This window comes from Sebastes fasciatus, chromosome 11, assembly GCF_043250625.1.
Source record: "Sebastes fasciatus isolate fSebFas1 chromosome 11, fSebFas1.pri, whole genome shotgun sequence".
Lineage (NCBI taxonomy): Eukaryota > Metazoa > Chordata > Actinopteri > Perciformes > Sebastidae > Sebastes > Sebastes fasciatus.
In genome coordinates, this window is record NC_133805.1 from 14911347 (window position 1) to 14929160 (window position 17814).

General features: G+C 39.8%; 1 protein-coding gene across 1 annotated transcript; it reads left to right on the forward strand.

Annotated features, from left to right (window-relative positions):
* Positions 1-7279: 7279 nt before the first annotated feature.
* Positions 7280-13150, forward strand: LOC141777029 (C2 calcium-dependent domain-containing protein 4C-like). The gene is made up of 3 exons (XM_074650953.1): positions 7280-7695; positions 9681-10462; positions 12009-13150. Exons 2-3 carry the CDS (start codon positions 9713-9715, stop codon positions 12555-12557), a joined length of 1299 nt encoding a protein of 432 aa, XP_074507054.1. The 5' UTR covers positions 7280-7695; positions 9681-9712; the 3' UTR covers positions 12558-13150.
* Positions 13151-17814: the final 4664 nt, after the last annotated feature.

Sequence of the window (17814 nt, forward strand, 5' to 3'; positions counted from 1 at the left end):
CTTAATTGGAGCAAGAAATGGTGTGTTCGATCCTGCAGGTTGGATTGGAGAGGTTATAGGGAGAATCAGATGTGAAGTGTGAAAGACCTCATTATAAACAGAAGCCCACCAGCCCGGGTCCACTAGAAGCTGACAGTCACATTACCCTGCTCGCTGTGTGTGTGTGTGTGTGTGTGTGTGTGTGTGTGTGTGTGTGTGTGTGTGTGTGTGTGTGTGTGCGCGCGTGTGTGTGCGTGTGCGTGTGTGTGTGTGTGTGTGTGTGTGTGTGTGTGTGTGTGTGTGTGTGTGTGTGTGTGTGTGTGTGTGTGTGTGTGTGTGTGTGTGTGTGTGCGTGTGTGAGAGAGAGATCATTTTACAGAATGTTATATGAAACAATCAAAAAATCAATAATCAATAATATACATTTATGCCACATTTACACCGTTTTTACAATAAGGTGAAATTCATAATGTGTGGCACTTTCTATATTTAACAGTTTGATGTGGAACCTAATAATGAATAGCTTAATACAAAGAAAATGATATACTCACAACATGTTCAATGATAACCAACATGTTCTCATCCCAACCCCTTGGCGTCTCTTTCTAACGACGTTCCACTACAGTCGCAGTAAACACGTGCTTAATGTTGTCACATTGTGAACACAAAGACAAACAATGCATTTTCCACGACGAACAGCGGTCTCCAGGATGAAAGCCCTCTCTCCTGCCCGCTCTTTAAACTACGTCACCACACTCCATGACCACCTTCTCTGTGCATTTAATATTGACGCAAATGGGTTCACATTGTAAGGCAAGGCAAGGCCAGGCAGCTTTATTTGTGTATCACATTTCAGCAATTCAAAGTGCTTTACATAAACATTCAAGAACATTGCGACAAAGTGCAAAAGAACATTAAGACATAATTAAAACAGTTATAAAAACATTAAAGATTAGAAAATAAAAACAAGCTAAAAATAAAAGCTATAGGATAGAAGCTAAAATAGAGTATAACACACAAGAGTAAAAGTTCTAGTGCAGTATATAAGATCATTATCTGGTTTAATTAAAGGCAGCGGCAAACAGGAACGTTTTAAGCTTTGATTTAAAAGAACTCAGAGTTCGAGCGGTCCTGCAGTTTTCTGGGAGCTTGTTCCAGATATTTGGTGCATAAAAACTGAATGCTGCTTCTGCATGTTTAGTTCTGACTCTGGGGACACTAAGCAGACCTGATCCAGATGACCTGAGAGGTCTCGATGGTTCATAACATAGCAGAAGATCAGAAATGTATTTTGGCCCTAAACCATTTAGTGCTTTGTAAACCAGCAGGAGTATTTTGAAATCAATTCTCTGAGAGACAGGGAGCCAGTGTAGAGACCTCAGAACTGGACTGATGTGATCCACTTTCTTGGTCTTAGTGAGGACTCTAGCAGCAGCTGTCTGATCGATTTTTTAGGAAGACCAGTAAAGACGTCGTTACAGTAGTCGGGTCGGCTGAAGATAAATGCATAGATCAGTCCTTTAGTTCTTGCTATATTCTTCAGGTGATAGTAGGCTGTCTTTGTAATTGTCTTAATATGGCTGTTAAAAACTCAGGTCAGAGTCCATGACTACACCAAGATTTAAGAGTTATAAACCTTATTACATGCACACAGTATATTCATGAATAAATGCACACTCACCGAGGCACATTGTGGGGATTTGTTATAAAAACGTAATTTCTTTTTGTGCCTTTTCACTTTTCTCTGTAATGACAGTTATTTCTCCACCAGCACCCGAATTTTGCAGGTTTGCGAATGTCAGCTGAGCCTATACAGCTGACAGGCTGACAAAAGTATATCTTTGACTGATGAGAGCTGCATCTCTGCAGAGTTGAGTCTGACAAGCTGAGTCTGAGATGCGTTCTTGTGCAGAGGAGAAACCTTTTCAATTTAGAAAACATGGTCTCTTCCTCAGGATTGTTTTTTTTCCTCACGAGTGTTATGGATCTAAAAATAGTCAATTTTTTCACCTAATTTTGGTCCATGCATTTTTGTTAATGGTGTGTAATAGCCTACGCATTACAGCCTCACATGGCTGCTGGCTATAGATTGTTAGTGTTGTTACAGTAGATTAGCGTAGTTGGTTTAGGGGCATAATTGTAAGAATGTCTCCGTAAATAGTTGACTGGCCGAATGTCTAAATGGATGGCTACCGGTGGATGAATCATACCCCTGATGCACTAATCTAATGGCTTATCACTAATCTATAATTGACTACAATTTATATCCGGACAAATTGAATGAATGGACCTCATTTGCATACGTATTTAGAACCTTTTGTCTAGCCGCCAATGACAGCAATTACAGCTAAAAGCCTGCTGGAGTTTTTGTCTTCCAGGTTCACACACCTGCGTTTGAGCCATTCAAACTCAATTAGGCTGTGCTTTGGCACTTCACTGAATAGGTGTTCTCAGGTTTCTGCAATATTGATGTATATTTTTCTTGTCACTAATTTGAATAGGAAATAGAAAGAAATCTGCTTGTGAGATGAGGAGTGGTGTCTTTGTTTGAAATGGAAAGTAGTCCACATCTTCCTCAATTTAGTTGAACAAATAACCAAATGAGCAGCTGGTAGTCTTTTAATTAGGGATTATGTAGGCTGTGTTCCTTCTTTAGTCTTCTTTAACAGACTGTAGTTGTTGTGTGCAGGTTGCAGGTGTGAATACCTGAACTAAAATCTGGTGTTCCTAAAAAGTACTCCAAAAACTACCCTGATTAAATAAGGTTAAATAAAACTATTTTGATTAGATGGTTTGTTACTGTAATAAAAGGGAGATACTTTGATCACTTTTTCAAGACCAGTAACATAAAATCTCTGCCAAGTATGCTGTTATCGGCAGAAGGGTTGAACAGATTCAGCAGAGGGCTTGTGTGCATCCAGCCAAGCAGATCAGACTCTAACCGCAAGGAGAATATAAACATGCAAATACCCGAGTTTAGAGCCAAACAAAAAGGAGCCAATCCATGGGTCTTTTAACTGTGTGTGAAAATAAACAACAGCGTTTTAATTAATCTTGTCATATACTAATAAGGTGCGGATGTGGGGGACTGTCAACTTGAAATGAACGGACAGTATTTCCAGCACGGCACAACTGGTCCTGTAAAATGGCCCCACATTAGTGGGCCGTTTTTTAAAAGCCTGCTGAACATTGACTGGTCCAAATGACTCCTACGAGATGGCTGCTCATACCATGACAGATCCACCTCCATGTTTAACACCTGGTAAAAGACACTGTGGGTTGAACACATTCTTTGGCTTTCTCCAAACAGAAACTGGTCCAGACAGAAAACAAAGACAATTCATCAATATCTATATTATCCATATATTTTGCTCAGGTTTTATGTCCTTACACAATGTGGTGCAACTGTTCGAGCTGACATTGCATTGAAATTAATGGAAATGTTTTTAAGGAAAATGTTTTTCAGTGTGTTATCATGATTTACTTAGTCTTCCCTCATTAACACATTATGTAATTCTGCAGTTTCTGTGATCAAAGCTGCCGCCCAGGCACGGGCTATGAATAGTGACTGTGAGGTCTTTTTCCACACATAGAGATACAAAGTGATGCAAATCAAACGATTAAAATTATCTAACATGACTATATCTCTTACAACTACATGTTTATATAATGTTTATGAATGCTGAAAGAGGTTACAGTAAAGTTGTGCCAAATAGTTCAATGTAGGGAACCAAAACAACTGTTGTCATTTTAAAAGACAGTCAAAAAGGGGAAACGTAGGGGCTTTAAAAGAATGGCAGAAAAGAAGTAATAATAGCACTAGGGTTGCAACAAACATAAATTTCATGATTTTCATTCTTAATTTATCTGGTGATTATTCTCTTGATTAATCGATTAATCATTTGGTTTATAAAATATCAGAAAATGTTCAAAGAAATTCAAATAATCAACAGATAAAAAACCCAGATATTCAGTTTGTCACCTACTAGAAATAGAAATAAAAAGATCTTCACACTTAAAGGAACAGTGTGTAACAATTAGGGGGATCTATCGGCAGAAATTGAATATAATATTAATAAGTATGTTTTTTTAGTATATAATCAACTGAAAATAAGAGTTGTTGTGTTTTCGTTACCTTAGAATGAGCCGTTTATATCTATGTACGGAGCAGGTCCTCTTCACAGAGTCCGTCATGTTTCTACTGTCGAACAAAACCACTGTGTAAAGTTTTCCTGCTTGGGCCGGTTACTCGCTCCCGTCACCGCTGTTCTCTCCCTCTTGCTTCACCACTCACTTCCCACGCACACACTCTAAGCGTTCTTACAACAATTGGCTCTAGCGAGGGCCATTGGCGTTTTCACGTCAGCCACCGTAGCCATCCTACACGCTTGGCACACAATATCACTGCTAGATACTGCCAGATCCTACTCACCGTTCCTTTAAGAAACTGGAACAAGGAAATGTTGTGATTTCATTTGAAAAATGACAAAATGATAAACAGTTAATCAGTTATCAAAATATCTGACTATTCATTTTCTGTAGACCAAACTAATCGATTAATTGACTAGTTATTTCAGCTCTAAACAACACATTATATATAAAAGCACATCTTACAGAGTGAGTTTTCAGTAGATGTTTGATGCTGCTGTCCTCAGATGAATAGGCAGATTGTTCCAGAGACTGCGTCCAAAAATACAGACGGTCGCTTCGCCGCAGGTCTCTGTCAGAATTTTGGGTACAGCAAGCAGCTGAGAGTCTGTGGATGTGGATGTGATGGCTCAATGAGAGACATACTCTGGCAAAATATCAAAGTCAGTGGCGCGTCCATGAGAAGATTTATGGACAAACACTGGGAGTTTAAGAAACTATCCCAAAACTAACTGGAAGCAAATGCAGGGACTTCACAGCAGGCATAATGTGAGCTCTTTTCTTTGTTCCAGTTATGACAAGCTGGAATGATTTATAGGCTTATTTGGGAGAGCTGAGTTCTGCGAGTGCACTGCAGTATAGAAAAGTTTTGAAACAGATTGAGGCATAATGGTAATTCAACTTAAAGGGACTATTTGTAACTTTCAGAAATGCTTGTTAACAGCGACACCTGTAGCCGTGAAATCAACGAAAGTCAGTGTCGGGCTCGCGCTTGCTCGCTCTAAATATACCTGAACAAGCGTCGCTCAAAACAGTGAGGCGACAGACGTCAGCTAAAACCACAATATCACTCTATATTTCAGCTGCTTGGCGGTAATGTTAGCTGACCAGACGAAGGTCTCTCCATGAACATGATTTAGATCTGATCCTAGTGTTGGTTTCTCCTGCCTAAGTGCAGGCTGAGGCAGCGGGGCTCTGCAGCGTGTCTCCCTGCTCTCTCCGCCCGCAGCCGGAGAGAGCAGAGGAGACACCGGCACCCGGTCGGTAACGAGAAGACAACGTAACTCTCTGCAGAGCTCCGTCACTTCACAAGACACGGAAAACCTCTGTTGGTCTGGAGAAGCTGCAGCAGTTATTTCTGCACAAACGTCCCCTGTGCATTCACTAGATATTCTCAAAGCTAAACTAACTCTTCTGAGGTGTGTAGTGAGCGCGCGTTCACGTCTAGAGGTGGAGCGAGCTGAGCTGTCTGAGTGAAGGCGAGCAGGCAGAGGAGGAGGGTACAGCGGCTACACGCGAACGCGCATATGCGAGCGCGCATATGTGACGACCCGCTACATTTATACGCTTACAAAGTTACAAACAGTCCCTTTAAAGGGATAATAATAATAATAATAACTTGGATTTATATAGCGCCTTTAAAGATACCCAAGGACGCTTAACAAAGACATAAATAAACACAACAATGGAACATAGCAGTAGCTAGAGGCCATAGGCCTTGGTGAAGAGGTGGATTTTGAGAAGTCTTTTGAAGCTGTCCAGAGATGGAGTGTAGGGGTGGAGGAGGTCAGATAGGTACTGAGGAGCCAGGGCATTGAGGGTCTATATTTAGAATATTTTGGTCAGTTTACCTTGCCGTGAGACAGCTATACAGTCTATGTTTTCAGCGGACAACTGAAGCCGTTGTCTGCTCTCGCCAAAGCAACCAGATTCCATTGAAAAAAACAGTACATTTACCTCGCAGAACATGTGGGTCGCTGTTGGTTCAGAGTCACCAAAGTCACACAATAGCACAAACAAACTAACTGATCGAGGCAGCGGTAGACCAGCAACCTCTGTGTGTGTTTTGCAAGGTCAAATTATAGGTTTTTTAAATGGAGTCTGGTGGCTTCGACAAGAGCACAGATGGATACAACGGCTTCAGTTCCCCCATTGGAAAGGACTGTCTGATGGCAAGGTAAAGCGGTGAAAATATTCTAAATATAACATACACTTAAATTGAAATTGTTTTTTTTTAGGTGAATCTTTCTTTTAAATGTCTAAAATATGTTTTGCCGCCCCCCGTCCACAGCAGTACATTGCTTTGGTTCTGTTTCGGTAAATCCTGTCTGTTTCTCCAAACTGGGGGCGTGCCGACCGCCATACTGTAAGTAACACACGGACTATGGATATGTACATCATACAACCCCACTTCAAAACACCCAAACTATCCCTTTAAAGGGACTGTTTGTAAGTCAACAACGTTTCTACACGTTTGTGTAGAAATAAATGCTGCTGCTCCTCCAGACCAACAGAGGTTTGTCTTGTGAAGTGATGGAGGTCCGCAGCGAGTAATGTTATCGTCTCCGACCGGGTGCCGGTGTCTCCCTGCAGGCGCAGTCGGGAGACGATAACGTTTCTCTTCCTGCTTCAGCCCCAGCACCGGAGGCTGAAGCAGGAAAAGCCAACACAAGGATCAGCATTGATTCATGGAGAGACCTTTGTCTGGTCAGCTAACATTACTGCCAAGCAGGTGAAATATAGAGTGATATTGTGGTTTTAGCTGAGGTGTGTCGCCTCACTGTGTTGAGCGATGCTCGTTCATGTCTATGTAGAGCGAGCAAGCGCGAGCCTGACGCTGACTTTCGTTGACTTAACAACCACAGGTGTCTGTTAACAAGCATTTCTGATTCTTACAAACAGTCCCTTTAATATAACTCCTTTCTTTAAGATTAAACTTGTGCAGTTTCTTTGTCATGGTGTGTTTACTTTATTTTGTCCACTGCTTTTACAAAATCCTTTTAGTACCTAAAGACTAAAGCTTTCTCTTCCACTATAATTGGTAAATGAGCTGATAGTGGACATGAGCACATTTTCACTCCACATCATCATCATCATTTTGAAAACTGGAAATCCACTGAAGGTGTCTGTGTGTTAACTATACCTGAGAGAATAGATGTCACCAAATTAAATCACAGTGACGTTCTCTTTAAATAAAAACAATGAGGCATGAGATGTGAGAAGTACATAATGTACAACAGTTTGCTGGTGATGAAATAACAGATGAAGCCTTTAAATGAGTTCTTCCCTCCTCGTGCCTTCCTGCGCAGGGAATATAGTTTCATGGTGAATATCATGGGAAGCTTTCACAACCTTCTCATTGGCTCAGAAGTCAGAGACCCCGTTATATAAAGCGAGAGAGTCTCTGATCTAGCAGCCTTTTCCTGCTGGCAAGCCTTTTGGATCACACTTCAACTAACCGGGAGAATCCCTTTTACGCACGGAGCGTTTGGAGCGCTCTTGGAGAGGTTGAGACGAGCGCAGCCGGAGATCCATCTTCCAAAAGGAAAAGAGTTGTACAGCCAACAGGTTGGTATATTTCATGTTAGATGTGAAACTCGACGGATGTTAGTGTGGCTTTTTGAGAAGAAAAAAAAGTTATTCAGATTCGCCTTTGCTCGTTTAATTGAAGGATTTCAATGACTAATAAAATTCCAACGACTTTAAAGTGATTTTAATACGAAAAAAAATAAATTGCTGATTGATTTGTGAAAAATGCAGAATTTGTTTTGAGATGATCCAGATAGTAATAGTACCCGTGTATCGTTTAGAGGAGATTTATAATTTTTCTTGTCACTAATTTGTATAGGAAATAGAAAGACATCTTGAAGGGCTTTAAAAAACAACTCAATAATAATTCTGCTTGTGAGATGAGGAGTGGTGTTTTTGTTTGCAATGGAAAGTAGTCCACATCTTCCTCATATTTAGTTGAACTAATAACCAAATGAGTAGATTTATAGGATTATCTCACTATGCGCATTGATTTCACGTTGTGCTCATTGGAGATGCTCCTTTAATGTCTGAATTGTGAAAGAAATCTTTGCTTCTTGGCTGCAACTTAATCTTAATTCCTCTCCTGCACTGAATTGCTTCATACGATACGATACGATACAACTTTATTGTCAGTTTGCACTGAAATTCATTTTGCATCCATAGGCAGCTCAGTTTGAGAAAAAGTAAACATACAATGGACATACTGTTACCATAAACAGACAGACAAGTAACACCCATCAGACAAAAAACAAAACACATCACAATTATTCATACATAACCCATTACAAGATGACCATCTGTCCTCTGGATTTACATGTCTTTAGCAGCACATTAATTATTATTTAGCAACAAGCTGGACTGATGGACAAAAGCTTTCTTTAGCCTGATGCAGGTTAAATGTAGGGACTCTGAATCGCCTCTTGGAGGGCAGATGTTGATATTCCCCATTTAAAACATGTAAGGGATCAGAAGAGATGCTGTTGGCCAGTCTGAGCATACTCTTGTTGTGAGCTGCTTGAAAGGAGGTTGTGACAGGTTGGCCAATGATCTTCATGCAGATTTTGATTTGGCTATAAAGTTTAGTTTTAAGTTTTACAGATAGACTACAGAGCCAGGCTGTGCTGCAGTACAACAGGACACTCTGAATCACTGAACTGAAAAATAGAAAAATAATCTGGCTACTGGCTTCAAATGATCTGAAAGTAAATGCTGCTGCTGTATCTTCTTACAGGCATGGTTCAATATATATATTTTTTCTACTGAGGTGTAAAGAAAAGACAGTTTTAGTCTAAGATTTATGTCTTAAGGGAATAAAAAGGTCTAATTCTGTTGAATTTCTCTGTTATCGTTGGATGTGCTCTCTCTCCTCTTCATGCATCACTTTTATTTTCCCAGACTCAATGTGAGCTGAGGCATCTGAGTTTGTTTTTTTTGTTTTTTTAAATATAGCTGTTTGATTTGTGAAAAAATGCTGAATTAGTTTGAGATGATCCAGATATCAATAGTACTCATGTATCCTTTAGAGGAGATTTATAGGATTATTTTTACATCTCACTATGTTTGCACATTGATTACACGTTTAATTAAAATGCTCTTTGGAGATGCTCCTCTAATGTCTGAATTGTGAAAGAAATGTTTGCTTCTTGGCTGCAACTTCATCTTAATTCCTCTCCTTCACTGAATTGCTGCATGCTTAAAAAAAAAAAAAAAATTCTACTGAGGTTTAAAGAAAAGACAGCTTTAGTCTAAGATTTATGTCTTAAGGGAATAAAAAGCTCCAATTCTTTTGATTTTGTCTGTTATCGTTTCTCTCTCCTCTTCATGTATCACTTTTCTGTTACCAGACTTCACTGTGAGCTGAGGCATCTGAGTGGGCATGTGGCTCCTGAGGTGCAATGAAAAGACAGCTTTAGTCTAAGATTTATCTCTTACGGGGATAAAAAGATCTAATTCTGTTGATTTTGTCTGTTATCGTTGGATGTGTTCTCTCTCCTCTTCATGCATCACTTTTCTGTTCCCAGACTCCACTGTGAGCTGAGGCATTTGAGTGGGCATGTGGCTCCTGGAGAAGCTCCGTAGCTCTGTGGAGAGCCATGGCACCCATTCCCAGCAACCTCACACTGTAGAGGCCATTCCTGTCTCTGTTTACGCCAACGTCCTCACTCCAGAAAAGATCCCGGATTTCTTCATCCCCCCCAAACTTATCTGCTGCCCACCAGAAGACTCTCCCACCCCGGAGCCTCAGCACTTCTCCACCTTACGACCCTCCGTGTCTGACCACGCCATCTGCAGCCAGAGCCCCAGAGCTCGGAGCAGCAAGAACCCCTGCAGCCCTCGCCTCTTGTCCCGCCTGGGAGGAGACACACGCAACCTCCAGAAGTCAGCCAACCGTCACATCATCCAAATAGAGAGCGCTGACGAGCCGAGCGGTGCGGGATCTGTGGACAGGGTCAGTGTCAACACGAACGCTGACCCCCAGTCGCAGACTGCAATGTCTCTGCCGTACGTCCCCAAGGCTCAGACCTCGTATGGCTTCTCCACCCTGGTGGAGTCTCCTCACACCCGACGCAAAGAGAGCCTGTTCCACAGTGACCCCAGCAGCCCTTTAACATCCCCGAACACCCAGAGGCGCTCCCAAGGCGGGGGGACTCTTCTGGCCCCGGCTGACCAGAACCCCTACCGTTATTTCAGCGGAGGAGAGAGTGACACCTGCTCCTCTGCAGAGTCATCCCCCTTTACCTCCCCTCTCCTGTCACGCTCTGCCTCTCTCCTGCGCTCCATCACCCAGGAGACACAAGCCAAGGTGAGAAACAGTTCTCACAACTTACAAAAGTGTTTTCCATGTTTCATTCACCATGAAGCTTCTTCTGTTTACCTTTGTTTATTTGTCTTGCACAATTTAAGACCGTACGTAGATGCTCTCTCTTCACAGACGTTTTCTCTCCTCTCCTCCTGTTTGTTTCTTTTAGACCAGAAATGTTATTCTCGGCATCTAGAAGTTTTCACTGTATCTACACATGTATAGAAATCAGATATTCATAGCCTCAGATTGCAAATGCTATGCACATCTTCTTCTAGGTTATCAACTTTTAATTAAAGGAACAGTGTGTAGGATTTGGCGCCATCTAGTGGTGTGGTTGTAGATTGCAACCAGCTGAGTACCCCTCCATTCACTCCTCCCTTTCCAAGACAGTGGTAACATGAGCTGCAGAGTGCAAAACCATGGTAACGCCGTTCACCTCACTCAGAGGTGTTCGCAGTTTCACAAGTGTGTCGGAGAACTACAGTGACAACCTAACAAAAAAATAAATGAATAATATAAAGTGCAGGAAGAGGCAAAAAACCCACTTGGCTTATCTGAAGCCTCCACCTATGGAGACAAGATTTATATAAAGAAATAATATGACTACATAATAGTGATAACAAACAATTACGACAAGATATATATAATAACAACAACAATAAAAATACAGTAAATATATCAAAAAAGATAAGTGTGTGTGTGTGTGTGTGTGTGTGTGTGTGTGTGTGTGTGTGTGTGTGTGTGTGTGTGTGTGTGTGTGTGTGTTGCGTGGAAGTGTATGGTTAGTGTTTGTGAGGAGGATATTGATTTAAATATCTATAATGACTTCTGGGCAATCGTAACCAAACAACATTGTGAGTGGGAAAAAATAAAAAAACATAAAAACAGATACATGGACAACATACACTTTCTTTTTCTTACTGATTTGTTTTAATGCAATATTTAGGTTGTATTTTTTACATACATTTTAATAAACATTATTTTTTGCCTAGATGAATAGACTTAGTAGGTTACAGACATAGGAATAGTCACACTAAATACAATTAAAGGCACTTGTTAGGAAAAAGGCTATAATAGACTTGTTGACACTTGTCTGACAAAATGTCTGTCTATAGCTGGCTACAAGCACAGAATGCAAACCAGAACAACATGTGAGTGAAGAACAATAAAGCTAATTCACTGATTTTACAATCATGTACAAGCCTCACATGTGCAGATCAGGTCCCAGAATTAAAAAAAATACTGCATGAAACTGTTACTGATGATACTTTAGACAGTTGATCAGCAGTAAAGTGATGTTTTTTTAAGAATGCATTATAGTTCAGTTAAAAAACGGCCTATGAGCGTAACTTAACAGGTTTTCTTTTGTATTAACAGTAAAACGCTGTTTTTAGCAATAACAGGTTAATACTGTTGAAATCCTGCTGTAAATTAACAGCAATTGTTTACAGTGAACTTACAAAAGTGTTTTCCATGTTTGATTCACCATGAAGCTTCTTTCTGTGTGTTTACCACTTGCTTTTTCTCCCTACCTCCCTCCCTCAAGGTGTCTCGTGCCAAGCGCTCCCTGGCACGCCACAGTTCTCTCTCCACTGATGAGTGCAGCTCGGCAGACAACAGCCCCAACATGCAGCGTCGCCGCATGCGGTGCCCTCCCTCCCCAGCCTTCCGCGGATGTAAAGGCAGCTCTAGGGGTGGTGCGTCAGACCTCCTGCAGCGTGAGCACACCATTAACCTCCACAAGGGGGGCACGGTGAGGCTGAGCACTCACTACGAGCCGGAGGCCTCTCGGCTGAGGGTACGCGTGCTCACGGCCGAGGCCCTTTACGACAAGCAGACGGACCCTAAGAGCATCAACTGCTGCGTGGCGCTCTACCTGAACCCCGGCAAGCAGCAGAAACAGAGGAGCACCATCATCAAGAACAGCAGGAACCCAGTTTTCAACGAAGACTTTTTCTTTGACGCGTTGCCCCAGACGCAAGTCAAGAGTCTGGCCATGAAGATAAAGGTAGTGAACAAAGGGACCAGTCTGAGGAGAGACGTGCTTCTAGGGGAAAGGGAGGTGCTGCTCAGCGAGCTGCTCGCGGGCCTCTAGGGAGCACCTGTCAAGACTTGGGTGAAAACAAGCAGCTCCACATCTGGAAGGGCCCCTTTCTTCTCTGGCTGCCTTTTCATCCCACTGAACAGATCTGATAAATACTGGGCAGGTTGGAAGCATGCTGATGACAAGGGAGTTGTATCTTGCACACTGTGTTACAAAAACACTGAAGCCTCTGTAGAATTAAAAGTTTATCAAGTTGCCATCACTATCTTCTTTATAGAGGTCTGTCCAGGTTAAACCACCATTCTTTACATGCTTACCAGTATATTCGTGATCAGTGGAGCCGTTGTCCTTGTTTGTGTATTTCTATGGAAGTATTGAGTTACAAAAAGTGTTGCCTTCTCTCATGAGAACTGTGACGTTGCTCAATATCCTATCAGCTGTGATGATCCTGTTACGGTTGGACTGTAGTTTTTGTAATAATGTAGTAATATTACATGTGCACGTTCCTGTGGAATCTAATAAAGCCTCTGTTTACTTGAAAGAATTTATATTTGGAAATTAGATTTTAATTGGATGTAATGTTAATATGACTGTTGTTGTGTGACATGCTTTTTGAACGTATGAATAAAAACACTAAACTCTCAGTGATTGTGTCCTCTAATAATTCCACAGGATCAAGAGCAAGCTCGGGGAAATGATTATAAATCCTCCTTCGCTCCCCCAAGCTTTCCATTTTTTTTTTGCAAACAAGTATTAGGCTTGGTCCTCTGAGACAGACACAGGCTGGGTGTCATTTGTGAGAATTTTAATCCTGGATCTCAGCACGCAATATTGTCTCTCTGCGCATACAAACTCCCTGTTTAATTTTAAAAATATGTTTCTTAGACAGGCTTCCCTCCAGTGGGGTTCAAATAGTTATTAAGGACTGCAGGAGGTAGAAGAAACCGTGGCTCCTAAAACAAACGCTGGCACGCACTCTCCTGCTCCAGATATAATTCATCTGTACAGTGAGGCCGTTTCTTGATTTATATGTTCGATTCTTGGGTTGATAAATGGAAATGCATTTGTGCTGAGGGAGGAGAAATACAAAACGTACCCCGTAGTCCACACTAGCACATCTGTCAGGCATGCAGAGATGGTCCCACTGAGCAATAAAGAGCATTAGCCAAGTGTGGATCTTATGCCTCCTCTACTGGTGAAACATCAGAATGACACCTCACAATAACCACAGAAATATCATTACATTTAAAGCATCAAATCCATTTTTTGTGGGGAAACTTTTAATTGACTGGTGACCTGCCCTGGGTGTCTTCTTCCTTCTGCCCATATACACTCTGGACAGGCCGTGAAAAGGAAAGAAAAATACATTTCATTAAGAAATGTGAACACACTTTCTGCAGCCAGCTCCATTTGCTTACAAAGTACTGAAACAAGTCATAACAAGCACCCATGTGGGATTTGTACGTTAGATTAAAGATTTCTCTCAGACTTGAAAGCAAATAGATAAAACTGGTGAAGAAAGATTAAGTAATAAATGTTTTCCCTCTGTAGACTTGGAGAGGCAAATTATTGAAAAGTGATTGTCTAATAATCTCTGAATTAAGCAAAACATCATAATCGACTTTTTTTTCTTCCTACTGATATTAAAGTCACCGAAAACATATGTTCTTCATCAGCGTCTTACTATTAGTTAGGGGTGTAAGAAAATATTGAAGATACTGAGTATTGTGATATTGTGTTTAGTGATACTGTATTGATTCTCAAAAACACTGCATTGATTTTTAATTAATAGTTTACATGCAAAGATAACTCAGTCAATACTTTCATTTGCAAAGAGACGCTCCCTCTCAGGCTAAGATGTTGTATGTTACAGGGACTGTGATGAATGCAAATGCAGATCCCAATGTTCTGATTACAGAAAAAAAGTCAACTTTTTAACTTTTAACTCAGATTTTATGCATATGCTGTTGTGTTCTTTATACTATGAAAGTTTCCCTAAATTAAATTTTTAAAAATCGCAATATATCACAATATACTGAATCGTATCTGTATCATGATACGTATTGTATCGCCAGATTCTTGACAATACACAACCCTATTAGTGCTGGGGTACTATGTGAAAACAGGATTTCCTGCCAAAGTTAGAACAGTTTTGGTTATTTCACATGAAAGATGTCTATTCATGACGGACTCCGTGGAGAGGACCCATTCTCTATATAGATAAAAACGTCTCCTTCTAAGCTAACGAAAACACAACGATTCTTAGTTTCAGGTGATTATACACTAATATAAACATAGTTATGAACCCATTTCTGCTAATAGATCCCCAGGCACTTTCAGATTCACTAATCATTCATGCTAAGACACGATCACATCTGCTTTTTGACATTAAAAAATATGTATGCAGTGAAAAGATCAATATCACACCATCAGGCTGCCAGCAAAGTAACATTTCTGACTCTTCTGTAGTTTGACGTGCCTTTTATACATGACCACTGTAGCATTCTTTTAATCTGTCAAACTTTTGATTAGTATAAGGAATAAATACCGCATATTCTATGAAGGGAACATTACACAAATTGTAAATTTATTCAAGGATGATTGTGGTTTCCAGAAAAATGACTGCCATCCTGATCTTTGAGGTGCTGTTGGCAAGCAGAGGCGTCATGTCATTACAACGGTATTCAAATCCCCTGAAGTGAACTTATTCGATGAATTTTAAAATATTCTAATCCTACTTCACTGCTCAACTCTCATCAACAGCTGTGATATATACTGCATGGCACAATGCACTTATGCATGTGAAAGTAGGTGGATTCTTTCTCATACTGTGGAGAGATGCAGAAGGAGAAAAAAAGTCAATATTCACATTCCGCTGAATGTAATAAGGTCCTGGAGTTCGTGCACAGCACCACGCTGTCAATATTCAAGTCGATATTCTGGCCACTGGCTTGTGGAGGAGGATGGAGTAATGTGATCTCTTCAAGACTCTTCAAGATGTTCAGATCAGTCATACAAATGTATGTTTCCTACTTAAATTCACACAAATGGGCCTATTTACTGTTTATTTGAAATATGACTCTTTCCCCCTTTTTTAATGTCAGGGTTCTAAAGATATATGATGGTTATCTGGGTGCTGTTGGAATTGCACAGTAACATCAAGGAAAACAAATTACTTCCCTGATGCTAGTTGCAAAATCCCTCTGCAATAAGACTTGAAACTTGACTTGGACTTGCAAAAATGAGTTGTGAGCATCTCTGATTTTTAGTTCATGAAAGTATACTTGCATACTTTAAAAGGTACCATATCATGCTCATTTTCAGGTTCATACTTGTATTTTATGTTTCTACTAGAACATGTTTACATGCTGTAATGTTCAAAAAAAACTTTATTTTCCTCATACTGTCTGCCTGAATATACCTGTATTCACCCCTCTGTCTGAAACGCTCCGTTTTAGTGTATTTCAAGGGAATTGCAACGGAATTGCGTTGCTAGGCAACAGTTTGGGCCCCTGTTTACTTCCTGTCAGCTGATGTTATTTACATACACTGCAACAGGAAATAAACTGGGACACATTTAGAATGTTTACGTTTAAAACCATGTAAAGGTCTAAGTATCGTATATTTGTGACATCACAAATGGACAGAAATCCTAACGGCTTGTTTCAAACGCACAATTTCTGAATACAAGCTGTATATGTTTCTCCGTATATTGAGCGTTTTGATAGTTTAACAGTATTTATATAGCACTTAAACCTGCTTTATAATATAAAAGACATGAAAATGCAATTTTTTACAATATGGGACCTTTAACTTATAGTTCCAATGATTTATGTATTACATAAAGAGACTTACTACTTTTGCTATTTGACTTGATGATTTGTGATGAGATTAAAAAAAATAATAAAATGTGTTCTGACATGCCTCTACAGTGAACGGATAATCCAAAAACTTGATGAATTGAAGTAAATTCATATTAAAACATCATTTTATAAACTCTCACACACTTTAATAGGCTATTTTATATCAAAAAGTAAGCACAACTACAAGCCAAGTATTCTTTTCTTCAGGCCTATAGGGCATGAATACTTAATTATACTTTTCTTAAGTATGTCTTGATCAAAAGATTAAGTAAGTAGGCCTATAAGCCAAATATACTTAGACTTTTAAAGATCCCATATTGTGAAAAGTGAGATTTTCACATCTTTTATATTATAAAGCAGGTTTTAATGTTATATAAATACTATGAAAGTATCGAAATGCTCAATATACAGAGAAATACACAAAGCCCGTATTTAGAAATTGTGCGTTTGAAACAAGCCGTTGACATCAGCTGACAGGATGTAAACATGGACCCAAACTGTTGCTTAGCATTGCAATTCCGTAACAATTCCGTTGAAATACACTAAAACGGAGCATTTCAGACAGAGGTTAAATACAGGCATATTCAGACAGACAGTATGAGGAAAATAAAGTTTTTTTTTAACATTACAGCATGTAAACATGTACTAGTAGAAACACAAAATACAAGTCTGAACCTGAAAATGAGCACGATATGGGACCTATAAGTGTGCTTGTCAGTATGAGCCAAGTATAATTAAGTATACTTTTGTTAAATATATCTCTGATAAGTACATAAAAGGTAAACTGAAAGCATACTCTCTTATTTTAAGTTCAAAAGAAGTATACTATTAGCACACTTGAATAAACTTCCTTTGGGTAAGGGAAACACTGGATACAATGTAGAGTAAAATCACCTAAATGCTGCATTTTCTTCCCTACATTTACAGAACAGTTAGTCCACCAAAGAAAATGCTACCAAAACAATATTAACATTACTGTTTGTTTTAATGGTGGAGTTTGGTTAAGCCACCTCGTTATATTCACTACCCTATTAATGTGACATGACTGCAGAAGCCTGCGCTGTTGGGAGTCATCTGACTGTGTTTGGTTATTTTTGCTTTCCTTTAGCCTGTATCAGTTAGACTCAATACTGAAACTGGTGATTTGAAATGATAGTTGGTATGTAGTTGATAGTTTTTAGACTGACTTTAAAATGTATTACAAACATACACTTTGTAAAATGAGAACATATGCAGTAGGTGTCTGCCTTTGTCATCATGGGGGAATATAATTGAAAGAAACACCTTTGTTTTGTGTGAGATATCAAATTCAAATTCAATTCAATTGAATTCAATATGCTTTATTGGCATGACTGTCAGGTGAACAATATTGCCAAAGCGTCAATTCAATTATACATTTAAAAAAAAAGAACAAAATAAAAACAAGAAGGTATATATACATATAT

Coding starts and splice junctions, on each gene's coding strand:
- LOC141777029 (XM_074650953.1), top strand. CDS start 9,713: ATGTGGCTCCTGGAGAAGCTCCGTAGCTCTGTGGAGAGCCATGGCACC. Junction 10,463..12,008: donor CCCAGGAGACACAAGCCAAG/GTGAGAAACAGT, acceptor CCCTCCCTCAAG/GTGTCTCGTGCCAAGCGCTC.